Source organism: Oppia nitens, unplaced genomic scaffold (assembly GCF_028296485.1).
Source record: "Oppia nitens isolate AA-2021 unplaced genomic scaffold, nextdenovo-longstitch-racon4-pilon3 scaffold18_pilon_pilon_pilon, whole genome shotgun sequence".
In the NCBI taxonomy this organism is placed as follows: domain Eukaryota; kingdom Metazoa; phylum Arthropoda; class Arachnida; order Sarcoptiformes; family Oppiidae; genus Oppia; species Oppia nitens.
In genome coordinates, this window is record NW_026533197.1 from 1665078 (window position 1) to 1688753 (window position 23676).

The 23676-nt window shown below is 23.2% G+C and overlaps 3 protein-coding genes across 4 annotated transcripts; 1 reads left to right on the forward strand and 2 right to left on the reverse strand.

The window, feature by feature from the left end:
• Positions 1 to 48: 48 nt before the first annotated feature.
• Positions 49 to 3574, reverse strand: LOC128965894 (WD repeat-containing protein 54-like). The gene is made up of 8 exons (XM_054312672.1): positions 3559 to 3574; positions 1574 to 1770; positions 1445 to 1507; positions 828 to 1042; positions 636 to 770; positions 400 to 562; positions 247 to 315; positions 49 to 183 (listed from the first exon to the last, which is right to left on the reverse strand). The coding sequence occupies exons 1-8, from the start codon at positions 3572 to 3574 to the stop codon at positions 49 to 51; spliced, it is 993 nt and encodes a 330-aa protein (XP_054168647.1).
• LOC128965895 (cGMP-specific 3',5'-cyclic phosphodiesterase-like) lies at positions 2475 to 15850 on the forward strand. Its single transcript, XM_054312673.1, has 24 exons — positions 2475 to 2713; positions 6682 to 7074; positions 7137 to 7433; positions 7488 to 7552; positions 7707 to 7763; positions 7902 to 8009; positions 10161 to 10250; positions 10305 to 10451; positions 11781 to 11858; positions 11971 to 12032; positions 12098 to 12173; positions 12289 to 12339; positions 12399 to 12548; positions 13839 to 13982; positions 14062 to 14208; positions 14349 to 14393; positions 14493 to 14555; positions 14628 to 14737; positions 14805 to 14892; positions 15011 to 15111; positions 15186 to 15443; positions 15510 to 15552; positions 15639 to 15737; positions 15833 to 15850. The coding sequence occupies exons 2-24, from the start codon at positions 6687 to 6689 to the stop codon at positions 15848 to 15850; spliced, it is 2685 nt and encodes an 894-aa protein (XP_054168648.1). The 5' UTR covers positions 2475 to 2713; positions 6682 to 6686.
• A 1295-nt stretch (positions 15851 to 17145) lies between these two features.
• LOC128965948 (5-oxoprolinase-like) lies at positions 17146 to 23652 on the reverse strand. 2 transcript variants are annotated; one of them, XM_054312737.1, is made up of 14 exons: positions 23590 to 23652; positions 22226 to 22335; positions 21958 to 22142; positions 21419 to 21878; positions 20882 to 21232; positions 20680 to 20726; positions 20375 to 20420; positions 19973 to 20314; positions 18843 to 19856; positions 18630 to 18746; positions 17942 to 18568; positions 17784 to 17889; positions 17407 to 17687; positions 17146 to 17337 (listed from the first exon to the last, which is right to left on the reverse strand). In XM_054312737.1, the coding sequence occupies exons 2-14, from the start codon at positions 22266 to 22268 to the stop codon at positions 17180 to 17182; spliced, it is 3777 nt and encodes a 1258-aa protein (XP_054168712.1). In that variant the 5' UTR covers positions 22269 to 22335; positions 23590 to 23652; the 3' UTR covers positions 17146 to 17179. The 2 variants fall into 2 exon arrangements, with proteins under 2 accessions (XP_054168712.1, XP_054168710.1); XM_054312735.1 differs by having other exon boundaries at positions 23585 to 23640.
• Between the last annotated feature and the right edge of the window lie 24 nt (positions 23653 to 23676).

Sequence of the window (23676 nt, forward strand, 5' to 3'; positions counted from 1 at the left end):
CATAAATATGTATAATAAATAAATTAAAACTTATGTCTAGACTTAATATTATACTCGTGTAGAGAATCGATGCAACTCTAGTGAGTCATATCCTGAGACACAAAACGATTGACCGCTTTTGTCGAGAAAAACACCGCCGAATAGCATGTGGTTTGCTATGTGTTGACTGAATTCATGGTTTACCTGATTGTCACCAAAATATTATTTATTTAAGAAATATTTTATAATTTTGTTAACAAATTTTACTTTAAGGCAATCATTGACTTCATATAATTGCCAAACCCTGACAAAGCTGTCCTCTGATGTGGATAAGAGCTAATATTTATTTAACTTATTATTAATAAAACTATTTTTGATTGAATAATTAATATTTGACTAAATAATTTATATTAGACTTACTCGACCAGATTGTGGACATATATTAATAGAAGTAATCCATTTTGAATGACCAGATATCTCACAGATTAGTACTTTGTTTTGAATGTCGAAAAATCTCAAATGACCGGAACCATAGCCAGCACAGACATAATTGTTATATATTGCCAAACAATTACATGAAAAACTGATAGATTTCAAAATAAATTACAATAATTGAAAGCAAATAAAGTTGAAACACAAACAAAACTAATACTAACCCATTATAGCCTTCAAAAGTGCAAATTTCATGAAATTTGTTTTGAGATGTTATATAATCCCAGATCCATATCTTTCCGCTGTCATCACAACTAATCACTAGATTTAGTTCATTTGATACTAAATCAGTTATTGGTCTATAAATTATTATATAATATTAAAATATTTATATTTATATGAATTTAGAAGATAACCTGTTGCTGATGTGTTGATTGCAAGTGTCATCATAAGTAATATGACCATGGTCATCCATAATAAATGTCAAAATTGATCCATTGCTTGAACCAATACAAATGACACGTCCATCAACTGATGTTACACCACTCGAGTGATTATTATCAGGACATTCATTACTTTTGCCTCCAAACGTATGATTAAATATGATATCTTTTCCATCACAATCATAGATCTTATTTTTAATTTAATTTAGTTATTAATTTTTCATTTTATTTTCATACATTGCATTTCACTCGTATAAAACCAGTAGTTTTTTGCAATAACTTTTGATAGGCGAGTGAAACCCTATTTTTATTTAAATCTCACGGTGCGGACAAACTAATGTTAAGGTACGACATTTGAACACATTTACAAATGTAGAGATTTTTTAAGTTTTATTATCTAAAATTTCATTAAAATTATAATAATAACAATTATCACAATCCTGTCAAAAGTTATTGCAAAAAACCTACTGGTTTTATACGAGTGACACTTTAACATTAAAATTTTAATTAAAATAAAAAATATTTATTTGTATAGTATAGTTAACATAACTTAAACAATAATTATTAATAAATATTAATAAAATATATACTTTGAGTCCATTGTGTAGAAGAATTAACAGAAAAGCTTTGTCATACAAGTAAAGCCATTTTGACTACAAATTGAAAATATTATAATTAAATGAATAAATTTATTAATATTTATATATTTCTTATTATACTTGTATTATATAATCCTTATCAACAATAACTTCTTTGTTAGTTTCAATTGATACCTCTTTTGATTCATAATTGTCATCACAATCTTTATCCAAATTAATTATATTAAACCTGTATTTATGAGTCGTGCATATCTGTACTCTATTATCGGTTTTCACAATTGCACTCAAATTTTTATCAAATGGCGATACAGTGGACACTAAATATATTGTTTTATCTCTTTTATACATTTTTCATAAAATTTGTATTTAATTTTCAATACTATTATAAGATAATAATATCATATAAGTTTTTTTTAAATAACAAATATCAATATAAACCTAGTTTCTATGGTTTCGGAAAAATAAAATTATAAATATCAATATTTATAGAATAAGTGATATATCGTAATATAGTTTATATATACATATAAATGCATATAAATACATATAATTCATATAAAATTTATTTATTATATATACTGTAAATTTGGTTTATATTATATTTTATAAACTTTATAAAAAATAAAAGTAAATATTTTTAATTTATTTGATCAGTTATAGTGTATTCTGTATAAATTATATTTACAGATACTTTAAATCAAAGCTTGTTTTAAAAAATATAGTTTTATTTTATCAAAATAGTTACTATAAATATACTATTATATTTTGTATAATTTTGAGATATGTTTTATTTGTAGTATTTATTAGAAACAGGAAAATATTAATTTTTAATATTCATATGTTTTAAAAAGCAAAAAAATTATTTACTTTAAATATTAACTAATAGATTAATAAAACCCTGTTATTACTTAAAACAATTGAAGACATTAGTAATAAAATGCTTAAAATGCAAAAAAAGTTTATATATTATGAAAGTAGTGAATATTGTTTATCGATTGAGTCAATTATAACATTGTTTTGAGAGACAGTCCATTAAGTGAAGTGTCTCTCATATTATAGTATAGTAAAGGTATGGCAATTGTGATACAAGTGATGAACTGATGATATCACTGATGCAGAGCTGCACAGAAGCGATGCTAACACTCAACCAATCGATTAATTTCAACAAAAACACTATATTTGAGTCAAAAGGAATTTATTGGTATTCAGATCAGCAATGCTTTGATCAATGATTTATAATACAAAACAACTGATATGTAGGTAAGTCTGCATTTATTTTCAATTTATTATTCAAATATTTTCATTCAAATTAATGTATTATATAAATATAGTTAAACTTATATTTCATTTGTTAAATATCTAATAATTAAAGTATAAAAATTATCATTTAAAATATAATAAATATATATTTATATATGTAAGTGTAAATATTTACATTAAACAATTTCTATTTACTTTATATATGTCAAATATTAAATATATATCTTAAATATAAATGTCACATATATTTATTAGAATATATTTAATATTATATTAATATAATAGAGATACTAATAAAAGGTAAATTTTTAAAATATAAATTAAACCGAAATCCAGCATAAAAGCATTTTAATTTTTTATTACAACATATATAGTATATTTAATAAGTTTCTAACTTTATTATTAAAAATATCTATATATTTAAAAAGATTCAGAAATTTTGTTTAGTCATAGATTATCAAAACTCGTGTGAGAATAAAATTTTAGTAACTATTTAACAAAATTTTAACCAAAATATAAAAGAATAAACTGAAATTCAATGTTAAAATATTTAACTAATTATTATTAATCTTAAATTATATTATATAAATATAGTAAACATTTACAATTGTATATTTTTATATTGTTATAAGATTATCATTTATTTATTATGTTGTTTTATATTTAGAACTTAAAATAGTATTTATTTAGTGTTATTAACAATTATAATTTTTATTCAAACAATTTGTGTACAAATATAAGATTAAATATTTTATATTTTTGTTATATAATCATAATAAAGTAGAAACCATTCACATATATTTTTTTATTTTACAATATGACATTACATTAGTAAAATGTCATACAAATTGTATGATACATAGTGTTGTCAAAAAAGAAAAATTTCTAAAATAATAGAGAAATTTGTGTGAATGTGATGCCAAATATTAATAGTTAATTTTGCTATTTCCATATTTGTTAACTTATAACAATAAATAACAATTATAAATAATAACTAAACATTATTATTAATATTTTAATTAATTTTTAAAATAATAATAAATTTATTTAATTACATTAAACATAAGTTAATGATGCATAAAATTTTATTAATTTTATATATATTATAGTAATACCATTTTTATTGTAGTTTAGTGTTCAGAATACCTATTATTATAATAGCTAAAGATATATAAGCTGTACTGTATGTCCAATAGTATAATAAAAGTAAAATTTCTATATCGCCCATCTCTAAAAATAATTTATAATAGTTTAGCCAAAAATAACAAATCATTTTAAATTTGTTAAAAATGTCAAATCTAGAACTGACAGATCAATTCAAGAAAATGTTAAGATTATGACATGATTTTGTTAAAAATTAATATTTTCAAAGTTATAATATGTTGAGTATCTTTGAATAAGAATATAATCAATTTAGTCAATAAAACATTTTAATATAAATGAGTAAAATTTACAATAGAATAGTTGATAATTAATAGACTATAATATACTCTTATAAATTATATCATAATCATAAAATCATATTTTATGTAATATAAATTTTTATCATAATATTATTATTATACTTATTGTTAAATTGTTAGTCAATAAATATTAGATAATGTTAATGCAATAAAAATGTTAAATTATAAGTATTCATTATCTCAAATTAATTTGATATTGTTTTAATATTTTTAGTAAAACTGTTTTTACAATACATTTCTATTAGAGAACCATTTGTTATGAAAAAATTATTGTACTATAAACTAATTTTTATAGTTTCATATACAGTATAATATTATTCAAAAATAGATTAGGCGTTGTTCACATATTACGTTCGCACTTGAGGGGAGGGGGGTCGGCCAAAGCGAACTTTTGCGAACGAGGGGGAGGGGGTAAAGTCTATAAGAACGTTCGCATTTAAATAATAAATGAATTTAAGGGATTAATTTTGAGTAAACTTAATCCTTTGATAAACGGTTTAATAACTAATTTTGAATAAATATATGACTTTTGAATAATATTAATTTATTTTATTATTTGATTATTTTAAAAGTGAAAATAATTTTATAAAATATTTATTTAAATGGTGGGGGGGTTAAGGACATGCGAACGTAATTTTTAAATATCATTACATGCGAACAATTGCGAACATAGGGGGGAGGGGGTCTAGATTTTTTAAAAACTGCGAACGTAGTATGTGAACAACGCCTTACCGGTTAATATTAATACAGTATTTATATTTCATCAATGGATCGATGGAATAGTATTAAAACAACATTAAACTCTACTACTGTTGTATTTACAATAAAAATTATTAATTTTTTATAACTTAAAAATTAAAAATTGTAATTAATATTTTGTGTAATAGACACAAGTTAGTTGAAATGCATTATTTGCTAAATATAATTAATTAAAGTTTTAATGTTTTGATTACTAAATAATATACATACTGTATAACATATTATTAAAAACTTATTTGCATTTAATTAGAGATGGGAAAGTTGAAAGTTTCTAGAAATTTAACTGTATTATTATAGTACTACGGGATCCCCATATCTATAGAAATTGTAATACTATATTAATGAGACATAATACTGTACATATATTATACTGTACTATATAGTACACAATTATTCAAAATGGGATACATAAATTATATATAAAATAATTATAATTATTTAATAATAATCAGTTTTGTAAAATTTTATTCATCATTCTAGTATACAGTATATATATATCATAGTGTAATATAATTAATTAAATAAATTTTTTAAAACAATGTAAAAGCAAGTTAACAAATATCGAGAAAACAAAATTAACATGGGGATCCCATAGATAGAAATTTTTTTAGAAACTAGAAATTTCCCTATTATTTTATAAATTTCTCTTTTTTTGCCAACACTAATTGTAATGGCTTTGAAATTAATAGTCATTCAATGAGTAATAGCAATAATTGTTTAAAAGGCTTTACAAAAACAAATAAACTTCTAAATAATACTATTTCTGATAAAAAATTAAATTATAATTAAATTTTGAAAAGAGCTAAAAATGGTGGGAATTATAAAATCTCATTACAATTATTCAACTGATGATCATTTTATTATAAAATAATAAAACGATTTTTATGGTAATTATATAATTTATAAATAATATGTTATAATTGTTAAATTTTAGATTATTGGGAATGTCATCAAATAATTCTTTTAAATGAGTAGTTAATACAGTTTTTCAATTAATAAATTGAATTTCTTATGTTTTAGCATAAAATAATTAGTTTAGACAATTTACATACATTTTTACGTTAATTAATGTTTACTGATCTACATTACAAAAATAAACACAATAGTTAATTAAAATTAGTGGGACACTTAAGAAACTGTTTAATCGTTTATTTCAATTATATTTATAATAAAAATATCCTTTAATATAATTAAAGTTCAAGCAACATTCCCAGGGAGGAAAGTTCCCTAATAAAATCCTTTCAATTTTCTAGTAAAATATATTATTTTCCCTCTTTTCATCGTTAGAAAGGAAATGTTATTGCAATAATAGTACCAAAACTAAAATTTCATTGAAATATTCAAAAAATCAATTTGAAATCAATAAATTTATTTATACTATTTAAGAATACCACTTAAAATACAGTTTAATATAACAATTATTTTGTAAACCTTATAATAAAATTTGTTGTTTAGGGTTCAATATGTGGTAGCAGAAGGAAATAGATTCTCTGAGAATTCCCAGAGAGGAGGGAAAATAAGATACTCATAAAACGGGGAATGAAATTTGCCCGAACCCTAAATATAATGTAATATTGTATTATGTCTTTGTTTACATTAAATAGAATATAAAAATAGAATATATATATAAAGTCTTTAATTTGTTATAAAAATATTGACACAAAACATAGAAAAATTTTTTATTAACATATTTTATTAAAAATTATAAAAATAATTAACAAAAAATTAATTTGTTAAAATTTTTAGGCAATATGAATGAATCGAAATTAAACAATAAAATAAATAATTTAAATAAATTTAATGATACAAAGAATGAGGAAAAAGAAGAATATGTGAGTAATTATATGACAACTCATCCAACATTTGCCAGAGAATGGCTTATGAAGAACTTAACTCAAGATATTGTAGAGGAATGGGTCTCAAGAGTTGATTCACATATAAGTGTTTCGTGCGATAAGAAATTATTAGAGAATTGTCAGAAAATAAGTACAAATACAATACAAACAACAAATGAAGAAGAATTGTTGACCGCATCCTATGCTGAGATGACCAGAGAAGGCAGGAATTCTGTTACTTCAGACCTCTTTCATCAAATTATTGATAACACTCCCAGAAAAAACAGATCTCTTATTAGCACAGGTTTGACAAATAAAATACAATTTTATTTCATTATTCAACTTATATTTTCATATAATTAATAGATACTAATATTACAAGAAATCAATTAGAAGACAAACTACAAGATATGGATGAAGTGGACTTATTTATGAAACTAATAAGTGATATAACAAATGAATTAGATATCAATACATTATGCCATAAAATATTAGTTAACGTTAGTATATTAACAAAGAGCGATAGAGGATCTCTATTTCTGGCCAAAGGTAGTCGTGATGTTCGCTATTTAGAGGCAAAACTATTTGATGTCACTCCCGATAGTCTACTTTGTGATGCCCTTAATGCTGCCCAACAACACACTAAAATTCATTTACCATTTGGTTTGTTTGAATTAATTAATTTTTAACATTAATTAATCTTATTTGTAATTAAAGGACAGGGAATCGCTGGACACGTTGCTCTCACTAAAGAAAATGTTAATATTATAGACGCTTATCAGGTAATTATTAGTTTTGATTTTTAAAATTTATTTATATATAGTATAATATACAGTAGTTTATAATACAAACAAATGTATGTTAATCTATGATGAAATATAATATAAAATTGTTTTTATTTAATAATATTTTATATAAAATAAAATGAATTAAAAGGACACTCGATTTAATAAAGAGATGGACTTTCGTACCGGTTATCATACAAAAGCTATCGTAAGTTTTCTTGTTATTTATGCTATTATTTAATTAATATATTTATTAAATTATTAAGTACTGTATTTTAATTATTAAAAATTGTTTTTTTTTGTTAATGAGGTAATATTATTTAAAATATTATTATTTTATTAATAGATGTGTCAGCCTATACTTAATTTTACCGGTGATGTGATAGGTGTGGCTCAATGTATCAATAAAACTAAAGATTGTTTACAACAATCATTTACCAAAAGAGATGAACAGGTAAAGTGATCTAATTTTTCAATTAAATCATAAATCATTGTTTACTGACAGTAAAGAGTATAAAATACCCAATTTATTTAATTATTACAATTTATTGATTTTATTTTTATTAAAGTATTACATATCATTTTTTATGTAATTAATTGTATGATAAAATATAATGAATATTGTAGAGAATTAAAAAAAAAACTATAATTTTATTTATTTATTTATTAATTAATTTTAAATTATTTATGATTCAAAAAACAACGTCAAAGAAATCTAGTTTTTCTATTTTTTACTAAAATATTAAATACAATCAATGATATAAACTATGTTTAATCATATATTTTGCAATTATTAAAAAAATATATTATAATCAGGGTTGCTAAAGGTTTTCGATTTCAGGGGGGGGGTATAGGGGGTGAACATTTTTTATAGCGTTTTTAAACGACAATTTTTGCCAATTTTGAGTAAATTCCCAATAAATTCCCAATAAATTCCCACTAAATTCCCACTAAATTCCCACTAAATTCCCACTAAATTCCCACTAAATTCCCAATAATTTCCCACTAAATACCCACTAAATTCCCACTAAATTCCCGCTAAATTCCAATTAAATTCTAACTAAATTCCCATTAAATTCCCACTAATTTCCCACTAAATTCCCACTAAATTCTCACTAATTCATTCTAAATTCCCACTAATTCCTTATAAATTCCCACTATATTCCCATTAATTCCTTATAAATTCTTAATAAATTTCCACTAAATTATCTATAAATTAACTAATAAAAATATTCCCAACTTAATTCTCAATAAAAATGTTATCTTAAATATTCATTTTTACAAAAATATGAAAAATAAAGAAATGCATAAATATATATAACTATAATTATGATAATTAATTAAAAATACAATTATTTAGTTTTAAAAAATAGATTTTAATTAAAAAATTAATGATATAGTACTGTATTTATTATAACGTCTTAATAATAATATTGTCAGAAATAATTATTAAATAACTAAATAATTAATTTAAGAATATTTTTTACATAGTATTTCATATTGAACCATAACTAACACATTTTAATATAAAGTTTAAAAATAATTTAATAATTTATGCTTTAATTAATAATTTTAAAATTTATGCTAAAAATTTTGGTTTTCGACTTTTAATAAAAAATAAAATATATATTATCTTTTATAAACAGCTAAAAAATAAAATAAAATATTATATTTTTGAAAATTGGTGGGAATTTATTTTTTAGCTCGTGGAGTGCCCCTACTAGTGTAAATAATGTTAAATTGATGTAATTAAGTATTTTTATCTATTTATTTTCTATACATTAATTTATTAATCGATTAATTTATATTAAAACTAATTTAATATTTATTTTTTTGTTTAATATAAAATTTTACATAGCCGAAAATTGGTAGGGGGCCCCCTAACTTTTTGGCTTCAGGCCAGGGGGGTAAAAGCCAAAATTTCTCGATCTCAGGGGGGTAAGACGTCTTACCCTACCCTACCCCCCCTTTAGCAACCCTGATTATAATATAATAAATAAATGTATATAATATAACTAACATAGCTTTTATATGAACACTTAAGTCTAAATCTAGTTCTATTGTATTTATATTTTATCATAAAAATAAATATAACAATACTTTAATTTACTGTAATTATTGAATAAATGTAGTGTTTTATGCTATTTATTGTTTTGTATTTGCATATTATCAAAAATATGTGATTTATTTTTACCCTATAAAACAATGGTATATAAAACCATTTAAAACTTATAGAAATAGTTTAAATTGAATTATAATACACTATTATATATTTTATAATCAATTAATTATATTCTAATAATAGTTATCATAAATTATATTCTATCGTATATTCTTTTTATAACTTTTACTGTATCTGATGTTAAAATATTTTTTATTAATTATTTATTATTATTTATAAATTATTATAAATTAATTATTTGACATAACGCTGTTTGTAACTATTTTTGCGATTTAAAAAAATTATTTTTGAATATTTATTTTCAAAACAGATTTTTAAAGAAATTCGTTTGCATAAAATATATTAAAAAATATTTAGCATATTATATCATAAAACAAACAAAATAATGGTTAATAATTAATTTAAAATATAATTTATTAATAGGTATTTAAAAAATATTTGACATTTTGTGGTATTGGTCTACAAAACGCACAGTTATTTGAGATGTCTGTCTCTGAATATAAAAGAAATCAAGTAATATAAGAATAAATTAAAAGATTATATTATTAATTAAAATGAATTATTTAGTTATTATTATCATTGGCCGGATCTATATTTGAAGAAACGTCATCATTAGATACATTGATTAATAAGATTATGTTGAAAGCACAGGGACTTCTCCAAAGTGATAAATGTCGGGTCTATTTGGTTGACATTGAAGGACAACAATTTCAGGTCATTTTTCTATTTTACACAAATATTAGTTTATACAGTATTTATATTGTTTTATATGAAAATTTGAAAAATACATACATTTTTTATAAAAATATTAATTATAATACTATACAATAAATATATGAACTATTGTTGATTATACTTGATTATCTTTGAACTTTAAAATGTAACAAAAATAAATAATTGAAAATAATTTAAAATGATAATTAGTGTCTTGATTTACAATTAAAAACTATTTTATCGGTTTAACTCTTATATCTGAGACTTAATATGTCGACCGAACTAACCAGTGGACGCTATTCCCGAAATTATATTCTAACAATTATATTAAACTGTAAAATATTGAACAAATCTATACTACTATATAATTTGGAAATGTTTGTTACATTTATGTCACGCAAACAATTACTTTTAATGTGTCGGCGATTATTAATAATTTTAATTTATTAAATAAAAAATTAATAAATAAAATATACTGTTTATAATAAACTGTAAGCGCGTAAGTATTGTTGCACGTGTTTTGAGCTAACTATTGATAGTATCAATAGTTAGCTCAAAACACGTGCAACAATACTTACGCGCTTACAGTTTATTATAAACAGTATATTTTATTTTATATAATTTCTGTAATATTTTGTATTTTTACTTATACTAGTTAGATCTCCACGTAATAAAATGTGTATCAATTTGATACACATTTTATTACGTGGAGATCTAACTAGTATAAGTAAAAATACAAAATATTACAGAAATTATATAAAACTGTAAAATGTTTTTAATTCCTCCAAAACCTGTCATAAATTTTTAATATTTTTTTGTAAAAACTAAACAAAATAGTATTAATTTGTTTTATAAAGAATCGTTATTATTTAAAGCAAAATAAAGATCTATATACTGTATATTAAATACATAAACAATTATAAATAATCCCAAAAAATTAAAATACATAATTTATTTCGAATTAATTATTAATTGTCTTCAAAATGCTATTATAATTTACTTTTATATTAGAATATATATAGAGTACAAAACTGTCGTACAATAGCTTCTACTGTACATTTATTTGATTAAAATTTATTTTTTAAAACATTAAATCAATCAATTTATTTAAACAATTAACTACAGTATGATTACAGGAGTGCTTTTCATATATATATATTTATATATATGACTGAATCATCAATAATTTAATAGTTATATTATTTATAAATATATTATAAGTATATCAATAAATATATTAGTTATTAATGTTATAATAATATAATATATTTAGTGTAAATTGATATATACCGGTATATATAAAACAAATTGTTATATTTTAAAATTTAGGAAGAGTATAGTGAAACAATTGGAATACATATAAATAAAATTGACCATGATCATCATTATAAACATTCACAATCTGAGGTTTGCATAATTTTATTATTATTATATTTTTCTGCTATTCATATAAATTATATTTAAATATTATCTATTAATTTAATTAAAATAATTTTTATTTAATTGATTTATATTTTAGGATATAATGTTTTCAACCATTTTTGAATTACAAATAAGAAATAATAAAATAATTAAGCTATCGTAAGAATATTTAAATATTTATTGATATTAATATTAAATTATATTATATGTATAATTTATTTTAGAGGAATAAATGATGTCAATTGTAAGATAGATGTCCAACACATACAATATGCTCTACAAGTAGCCGCTGGAGGAATAGTTTGTTATTTTTATCACTTGAATTGATATTTACATAATAGATATCCCATTAATTTAATATTTTATTAAAGGATTTTTCAATTTTTGATACAATTTAAGATTTATAATTTTATAGACTTACAAATGTAGCGAAAAATATGGTAAATTTATTAGTCACGATAATTCTGTAAGTTTTGATTAATTTATGTAATTATTGTTTAAAGTAATAATAATTTGTTTTTAAAGCAGAATATTGAAAAACCCGGAATGGTTTGCGATAACGATTGTGTGCTTTCGGTCCCAATATTTAATAACGACTCTAAAGTCATAGGCGTCGCACAGTTAGTCAAAATCAAAGGATACCAATTCAATGAAATGGATATTTCAACACTTGAGGTATCAATTAATTAACAAATTATTAATGTAATACAAAACAAAAGTTTATCATTCAATAAATTAATATTTAAAACGTCATTATTTATAGTAATATTATACTATTTATAAATCTTTTATTAGATTAATACTAAGTCGACTAATCTTTAAGATTTAAGAAATAATAAAAGTTAATAAATAATTTAATTTAATTAAGCTTAGGGGGTTGTTCACGTATTACGTTCGCACTTGAGGGGAGGGGGTTAGCCAAAGCGACTTTTGCGAACGAGGGGAGGGGTATTGACTTTAAGAACGTTCGCATTTAGATAATATCTTATTTCTTGTGGTGGTGGGGGGGGGGTAGCGGTTAGGGATAAGCGAACGTAATTTTTTAAATGACTACATGCAAACAATTGCGAACATAGGGAAGGGAGGTGGTCTAGATTTCTTAAAAAGTGCGAACGTAATATGTGAACCACGCCTTATTGATAAATATTATTAATATACTTATACTTATTTCAAAATATAAAAGTATTGACAAGTAATGTTCATTCTCATAATATTATACGTTATTGTCAATTATTATACATTACACAAAATTAATTATTAATATACTGTAGTTTATTAATTTATTGATTATGTTTATTACACTTAAAATTAGAGTAAGTTTTTGATTACTAAAAGCTTATTTAGAATTTTAAAAAATCCAAATAAAACCAGTTGAGAATGCTAGAAACCATTGCCAGATAAAAATTTAATGACATAAATAGGTTGATAGCCACTACTAATGCCCATTAGTTTGTATAGTAATAACTACTATACGGTAACTATTAAAAATTTGAAACCCAGTCAAAACATACATAATAATTATACAAATAGTATATTTTGAAATTTTTTATACTTCCCATTCAGTAAATTGTAATGTTTATCAGTATTTTAAAAATCAGTGGTTTTACAGCAATACCTAAAAATACATAACCAGATCAGTTCATTGATTCTGGACATGGGTTACCACATAAAATCAAATTTGCTATAATCCTCACAGTATAACCTGCACTCTACAGTATTTAACGGACATTAGACACATACAGACTCAAAAACACTCGTATAGATTTCAGAAAATAACTTTCAAATTAAAAAAAAATATTCACAATTAAACTATCGTTTATTTAGATTTGATAATTTAATATACTTTAAATGCCATTTATTAAACATTAGTTAATGAATAATATTACTAAATGTCACATTAAGAATAAATAAAATTATTGTTATATTTATAAAAAAAAGTAAATATATTGTATTTTGAAATTATAGGCCTTTTCAATATTTTGTGGTTTTGGTATTCATAATTCATGTCTTTATGAAAAAGCTCTTAAATTAACGGCTAAACAGAAAGTAGCGCTCGAAGTGCTGTCATATCACGCCTCGGCTTCAATTGAAGAAACAGATAAACTTATGGTATAATTTGAAAATAGTTATAGACTTTGATTTAATAGTATTTACTAAAAAATAGTATTATTTATGAAAATGAATACAGAATTTGATGATTCCTGACTGCGATACCTATCAGTTATATTCATTTGAATTCTCAGACTTCAGTCTCGATGAAAGAGACACCTGTTTGGCCACTCTTAGGATGTTTTTAGACTTACAACTTATTAATACATTTAAAATACCTTATCAGGTATGTCATCATTTTGTCATCATTTTGTCATCATTTTGTCATCATTTTGTCATTAATTTATCATTACTTTATCATTATTTCTATTTCAATTAACTATTGTATTTAAAAATTAAATACAATTAAATAATTTGAATATTTAGGTATTGTGTCGATGGATATTAAGTGTAAAAAAGAACTATAGACCGGTATAATAAACTTATTAAACATTTACGATAATTATGCAATAAAATGTTAAATAAAAACAAATATTTTATAATATTATAATATTAATATTATAATAATAGGTTATTTATCATAATTGGAGACATGCATTGAATGTAACCCAAACAATGTTTGCAATATTAAGGGTAATATAAATAGCTATTACAGTATAATGAAATAAAGTAACTTTTATTAATAAATATATAAACTGATAACAGACCGGAAATTTATATTACATAATGAATGACATCGAAAAATTAGGTCTTATAGTGGCATCACTTTGTCATGACTTAGATCATAGGGGAACAAACAACTCATACCATACTAAGTATAACATTATAACATTATCTATAAAATATATAATTATTTAATATTAACTTAAATTTATTGCAAAGAACTGGATCAGCTTTGGCAACACTATATGGCACCAGTATTATGGAGAACCATCACTTCAACCATTGTATTCTCATTCTTAATACTGAAGTATTATTATTTTCAATACTAATAAATATTTCTAATATAATACGAATAATCTAACAAATTTGTGTATTAATGTATTAATATAAAGTATATCTAATTTCTTAAATTGATTTAAATTCAGGGAAATAATATTTTTCAATCGCTTTCACCCGAAGAATACAGAGATGTGATTCATATAATAGAATCATGTATTTTGTCAACTGATTTGGACCAATATTTTCAGTAAGTATTATACAGTAAAATATATATATATATAGTGTATATATATTCATATATATATTTTTATAAATAATAAGAAAAAAAGATAAATTTGAAGAATTAGTTAAAAATGATGAAAAAGATTGGAGTAATGTTTATGTAAAAGAGATATTGAGGGGTATTTTGATGACAGCCTGTGATATAAGTGCAACATTCAAGCCGTGGGACATACAGAAAAAAGTGGCTGAATTGGTAGCTCATGAGTTCTTTGAACAAGGTGATCTTGAAAGACAACAACTCAATCAAATGCCTAGTGCTATGATGGACAGGGAGAAAAAACATGAATTGCCAATCATGTAAACATATGTTTATAATTATTTTTTATTTTTTAAAATAGCATTTTTTGAATTTGTTAAATGTAGGCAGGTCGCTTTTATTGAGCTTATATGCCTTCCCCTTTATAAGGTAATCCATCACTTGATAAACTTGCAAATTATTATATTGTATAAAAAATTATATATAAATATTTTATTTTTCTATTTATACCATAGAATCTGTCTGAATGTTGGCCATCACTGAGTATACTATATGAGGGATGTCTTAATAATAGAGATAACTGGAAACAATTTTCTCAAATAAATACATTAACAGTAAGTTTTAATACATTATTTTATAATTTAACTTATAGTTCAGATAATCTTATATATTATATTAATAATTTTTAATACTTAATTTTGATTTTCAGTGTTGCGATAAACAGTGATTATTTCACATTCAACCAATTATAATTTATATTATATTGGTCAATATAATAGATCAATCTTGTTATTATTATTATCAAATATCTAATATAGTATAGAAAATATCTGTTAATTTAATTTTTTTATTGTATTTAAGTTAATATGTTAAAATACTATTTGTAAATATTTATTTAAACAATATTCATACTAATATATTAAATATAATGTTACTGTACAAATATCTATTATGTTTTAAATGTTTATAACTTATAAATTATAATTATTGGTCAAAATTTTACTAAAAGTAATTTAATCAAAATAACAATATAAAATACTTAAAATACAATACTAAAAAATAAGTTATTCATTTTGATTATATAAATGTATATTTATATTTATTTATATTATATTTTATACTATATTGTAATTTAGACATTCATACAAAGCTCATTCACTCGCATACTGTTATTCATTTACACACTTACCTACTCACCCACTCCCTCCCTCCCACACTCCCCAAAATGATTTGTCGGAAATTATACTAATATTGAATATAAATTTCTATATATTGAAGGATATAATTACAAATTGTTACTCAAAATGACTAATTAGGAATTACGATAAAATACTTCAGTGAATAATAACTTTTGTATTAATAATTTTTTCAGAAATTTATTATAAAATGTTTTAATATTTATGTAATACAGTATTTTCATAATATTGCATTTTGTTGTGATTTCATTAATTCTAATCTAATTTATTTTTAAATAATTAAATACTTTTAAATATGTAACAAAAATAAATGAAAATAGTACTATACAATCAATAATTAACATCAATAACAATTTAAGGATAATAAATACATTATATAAATTTATAAGTTATATGAATTATATTATCATATATATTAAAAAGTTTAAATTTTTATAAAATAATTTTGAAAATCTATTAATTGAATCTATTATTTAAATTTGAATATTTTTTCAATTTAAATTTATTTAACAATTAATTATGTTGTGATATAATCAGTGATTATGATTATACTGTCAATAGTAATCTGAATATTAACCGACTAAACAATATACCCGTAAGCTTTTAATTGTAAATAAATAATTACTATTACGAATAGTTTTTGAAATTTCAGTAAATTATTTTTTGGTTAATTTACTTTTTGAAAAGTTTTGTCAAATATTGAATTCTATTTATTGTTAAATCTTATATTAATTTAAGACAAATGCAATTGTTATATTGTTGACTCATTTATTATAATTATATTTTTGTAATTTTGCAAATAATATATTAAAATTAAAAAAATAAAATACATTTATAATTTAAAAATACATAGATTATATTTATTGACAACTCTGACCATAACCTCCTCCTCCAGGAGTTTCTAAATGAAAGAGATCGCCGGCATTGACCTCAACTGATGTTTTAGACCCGAGACTTATAGTACGTCCACTTTTACTGATTTTAAGCAAATTTTTACCTCTTTTTCCTGGATTTCCTCCTAATATAAAATAATTAATTTTAAAGGTTTAATATTGAAGTAAATTATTGTAGAAATAATATAACAAACCATTCATTCCAAAGGGAGAAAACACACGTCTCTCAGTCAATACCGACAGAATTAGTTGTTTGCGAAATAAAAGTTGTCGAATAACTCCATTTCCTCCATTAAATCTACCGGTTCCTCCAGAACCTCGATTAATAGTAAACGATTGAACAATAATTGGATACCTTTTCTCAATTATTTCAATATCTGTAATCCTAGTATTAGTCATATGTGTGTGAATAGTAGTGCCGTGAGATATGGCAGTTGCACCGGAACCGCCCGCAACTGTTTCATAATAACCAATACTATAATAATAAATCATTAATAATATAATATATAACAATTTTATAATTTATATTCAGTTAATAAATAAATAAATAAATAAATTATAATTAACTAACTTTTCGTCACCAAATGTAATGTTATTCATAGTGCCCTGAGATGCGGCACAAACACCAAATGCTTTAAGAATTACATCAGTTATTCTTTGAGATGTTTCAACATTTCCTAAAATATAAATAAGTTTTAGTCAATAAAAATGACAACAATTGTTCCCAACCGCCAACAACTGCTGCATCTTCTGCTGGCGAAAGAATACAATTGTCTGGTATTATCACTTGTATTGGTGACAGACATCCTTGATTTAAAGGCATATCGTGTCCAACCAAACAACGCAAACAATATATAACGGCTGAAAGTACTACAGCTTTTGGTGCATTACAATTGCCATACACTTCTTCATCAGTTCCAGTAAAGTCAAAGACTGCATCACCTGTTGTCTCATTGATTTCAATTTTTAACTCAATTTTAGAGCCAAAATCCATATAATCGGTTGCAAATAATTTATTTGTTTTTAATGTTTCCACTGTTTGTTTAAGCATTTGTCGAACCGATAAATCGGCGTTACTTTGAATGTAACGCATATAAGCTTGAATTACATCCAAACCATAAAAGTCTATTAATTCAGTTACAAGACTTATTCCCTTTTGGTTGGCGGCTACCTGTGCTCTTAAATCACTTAAATTATTACTTAAATTTCTTGTTCCACTACAACCCTTATACTTTGATGGAGACATCAATATATCAGTGATACCTTTCTCTTGAAAAACACCATCTTTTACTAATTTAAATGATATTATTGCTGCCCCCTCTTCATATATACTTGTAGAGTGAGGTGGCATTGAACCTAAAAATATTATTTTAATAATAATGTCAAATAATTTACATTAAATTATATACAGTTATACCTGGAGTAAGTCCTCCAATATCTGCGTGATGACCGCGATTGGCCACAAAAAATATTGGCTTTTTATCATTTGAATAAAACACTGGAGTTATAACTGTTAAATCAGGTAAATGACTGCCTATTAAATATAAACAAATATTATAAATTGTATAATATTAAAATAACTTTTGTATAATTTTAACAAATTATTAGTTTTTATTAAATTTATTAGTACCTCCTGCTAGAGGATGGTTGGTTAGTATGACATCTCCTGAATGCAAATCATCTTTTAAATGTTTTAATTGAAATTCAACGGCTTTACCCATAGACCCCAAATGAACGGGTATATGGGGGGCATTACTAACTAATCCTCCATTAGGGCCAAACAGAGCACAAGAAAAATCAAGTCTTTCCTTAATATTGGTTGAGATTGAAGTCCTTTGTAAGACTCGACCCATTTGTTCAGCAATACTCATAAAACGATGAGAAAATATTGACAATTGTATCGGATCTAAGTTTGTACCCAAAAATGTTTGTTTCAGTCGTTTCACTTCTATAAGTATATTTCCTTTTTGAGTTATGTCAGCCCTACAGTTGGGTTCAATTAAAACAGTAAAATTTGTATCAATTATAATTGCCGGGCCATCTATTTGATGTCCATATTTAAGATCATTCATTAAATAAATAGGTGTTTTTAAATGTCCCAAATATTCAAAATAACAATTAGTTTCGTCAATCAATTGAGGCATAGAATTGGATTTTTCAGATGACTTTTGAGAAAATTTCAATTCATTATAGGAACCAATACCTCTTACTCTTATATCATCGACAAGAATATTACGATTAGATAAAGTAAAACCAAATTCTCGTTTATATAATGTTAGAAATGAGTTCTTAAAATTATCTTCAGAACAGAATTGGGAACTGTCTTTAGTCAGACCATCTGTTTGAGTCATTACAGGAAAATCTGTTTTTTCATATCTCATGTTTAAATAGATCTCAACCTTAATGTCTTCATCTTTAAAATCTTGTAATTTTAGTTCTTTATTACATTTATTAATCATATTAATAATTCGTTTATCCATTTCATCAAAATATTTGATATTATATTCAAATGAAGTCGGAATGGTTTCTTCGTGAACCACATCAGCCAATGCCATACCAAATGCAGATAAAATACCGGAATATTTATGAATAAATACTTTAGACATTCCTAGAGAACGGGCTATTGCACAGGCATGTTGTCCTCCTAATATAGATATATCATACAGTATATAATATATACGTTACATATAATCAATTATATATACTATTATTTTCATTATTAGGTGCTAATTATGATAATTATATGAATGTATTAAATACCTGCACCACCAAAACAAGCGAGTATATGGTTAGCTGTATCGTAACCTTTGCCCTGAGTTATAGCACGAATTGGTCTACACATGGATTCATTGGCTACTTTAACAAAACCTATGGCTACTTCTTCAACAGTTAAAAGTTTTTTCTCATAAGATTCTGATTTTTCCAAGAATTCATTAATATTATCCGTTAATTTAATAAAAGCATTGTTTGTCTCCTTTATATCTAAAGGTTGATCTTTTTGAGGACCAAATATTTTAGGAAAATATTTTGGTATAATACGACCCAAACATAGATTTGCATCGGTAACTGTAAGAGACCCATTATTTCGATAACAAGTTGGACCTATTAAATAATATATATTATAACTAAATATTCATAAATTTAAACTTTTTATAATATTACCAGGATATGCACCGGCACTCTCAGGACCCACAACAAAAAGTCCATCCTTTAATTATTTTGTAATACAATAAATTAAATTATTTAATCTACATACACACACACACAAAACGAGAGAGAGAGAGAGAGAGAGAGAGAGAGAGAGAGAGAGATAGAGAGAAAGAGAGAGAAAATGATTTAATCCTATCAATTGTGTATCAATTTACTAAATTATTGTCTAAAATTGATATGAAATTAACATTTACTCAGATCACTCCTATTCATCATAAATTCACGACAATTTAAATATAAAATAAAATAATAATTACCCGAAAATACAGTTTAGACCCACCACCAGCTGCAACAGTTTGAATATCTTTTAAAATAAAATTAATCATTAAATTAAGTATAGAATATTTATATATAACTTATAAATTATTTATTATCTTATTACTTTAATTAACAAATATTATAAGTAATGCATATTTAAATTGGCGGTAATGTATTATAAATTTTTACATAAATTAATACCTAATTGTGGAGTTTGTATTGTAATTCCAGCTGTTTTTGTTTCAAATGTATGTTCAAATGCATTGCTATATCTGCTGACATCAGTAGAAGTGCCTCCCATATCAAACCCAATTATAGGTAAGTCATTACCTAAATCATCATAAGTTGTGTGAGCAAATCCAACCACACCTCCTGCCGGACCACTCAATATAGACCGACAGCCACTAAATTTATTAACTGAAGCTAACCCTCCATCCGATTGCATAAACAAAACATTCAAATCTTGTAACCCATTTCGAAAACCTGAAGAAAAACCTTTTATATAATCCTTAATATGAGGTGTCAGATATGCATCGGCACATGCGGTCAGTCCTATAATAGTTTACATGAGATAACAATTTATCAGTTGTTATGATATATGTTTATACTATACCTTATTTAAACATTTTCTAAATTACAGTATTGTTTATCAATTTAAAAAGTTATAATATTTAAGTAATTCAATTATAATCTTTAATAAGTATAGTTATGATAGTAATAATTGATAACTTGTTATACCTCGGGGTACAACTTTAACCATAGGTATGACATGTGATGACAAAGTAATTTGCGTAAAACCAATATCTTTAGCAACTTTTTCAACCAATTCTTCATGTTTTGGAAATGTATACGAATGGAGAAGAACTACAGCTAAACTTTTGATGCCTTTGGCAAACACTTTCTCAAGATTTTGTCTTAAAACTTGTAAATTAATTGGTTTCCAGATTTCAAGATAATCACCGGTATTACCGACAACTACTTCACAAGTTTTGTTGTTAATTTGACAGACATCTTGTTTGATAACAACTCGTTCATCGACTTCAATCACTTCTTCATATAAAAGTTGTGGTCTTTTAATATTTAATTCAAAGATATCATCTCTGGACTGATTTCCTATCTCTAAGATGTCTTTAAAACCTTTTGTTACAACTAAGGCAATTGGTTCTCCTTTACGCTCAAGAAGAGCATTGGTGGCCACCTGTTATAAGATTTGATAAAACGATTGATTAAATATATTTAATATTAATTAATAAAAATTAATAAATAAATTTAATTACAGTGGTTCCCATACGAATCCATTCAATATGTTTGGTATCAATATTACATCTTTTAGTATATTTGTCCGGTAATTGTGATGAAAGTATTTTATAAATTGCCTCAAGAGGTGCGTCCTTATAGTGATCGGGATCTTCACTAAGAAGTTTCATCACTTGGATTTGACCGGTTGGACAAATGGCAAACACTAGTATTGATATCTCATTACTTATTTGATTCAATCAATATATAATAACTTAATATCATATAAATTATATGATATATGCTTACCATCAGTGAAAGTGCCGCCTCTGTCTATCGCAAACTTATACATGTCTTCACTAATTTTATTCAGTTATTCAAAATCACCTCAACTTTACTTAACTTAAAAGTATTCATAACTAATAAATTTAATGTAAAAAATCAAATATTTATACAATATTTCAGATTAAAAGATTAAAAAAAATATTTTAAGATAACTATAACTTGTAAACAAGTAAATTATCAATATTTAAAAATATGTAACAAATGTAACAGTTTTATAAATAATATTCTAAGTAACAAATGTAGATAATTAAATTGAAAATATTGTAGTCAAAATAATTAAATATATTTTTTAATTATCAATAAAAATATAAATTTATAAAAAGATTTAATATAATGCAACTGTACTGTTAAATAAGTTCATTTACAGTAAATACAGTACAATACTGTATATATAAAATATACGTAAAATATACATTTTATTTAGATTAAACATAATTACATTATAAACTATACTATATATACTAAACTATACTACAGTGTACAGTACTACAGTATAGCGTATGTATTGTATTATTATTATAGCATTTATTTCACATATAAACGATTGATTGAAAACTAATAATTATTGCAAAAGTTTTAGTCACATAAACACATATAACAATATATTTTGAAAGGTAGTCACATATTATCAAATATTAGCACAAAATTTTAATATAATGTAAAATAATAGTTGAATTACATTTTTCTTATGTATTTTTGTATGTATTATTTGTTCAATTTTTAAAAAATAATATTTTATATGAATGCAACATAATTTGTTAATTTTTGTAGACAAATAACATAATATTTATGATATATTTTCTACTATTTTCTAGTGTTTACTAAAAAGACGTTAATTTTAATTTATACCAACATTTTAAATTAAATAATTATAATTTATGTGTTTTTTAAGTATAAATAAGAAAAAATGTAAAATATTGTTTTATCGTTAATTGTAACACAAAATTAATTAATTGATTTTAAATATAATCACATATTTAGACTTCAAAGCAAATATTATGACATATTTTTCATGTTTTTAAGCAAATATTTCGTTAAATAAAACCCGAATTTTAGTCACATTATCTAAAGTTACAAATTATTACATACTATACACAGCACAGTATACTATGGGTATAATGAAACAAATAAATTGTGTGATAACTTAATGTAATATTGTAACCCTTGTTGTACTATAAAATGTAGTGTTTATTATGATTTAATAACATTTATTAATTTTTTACTACAATATATATTTTTAATCTTAATTATATAAAAATTAATTTAATATGAATGTATAAATTGTATTATTATTATGACATAAAGTATTAATATTAATATTACTTAACTGAATAACAATGTGTAGCTTTGGCTGTGATTTACAAGTTGTGATGTCTTTTAAAATAACTATTATATTATATAGTAGAGCATCCAAA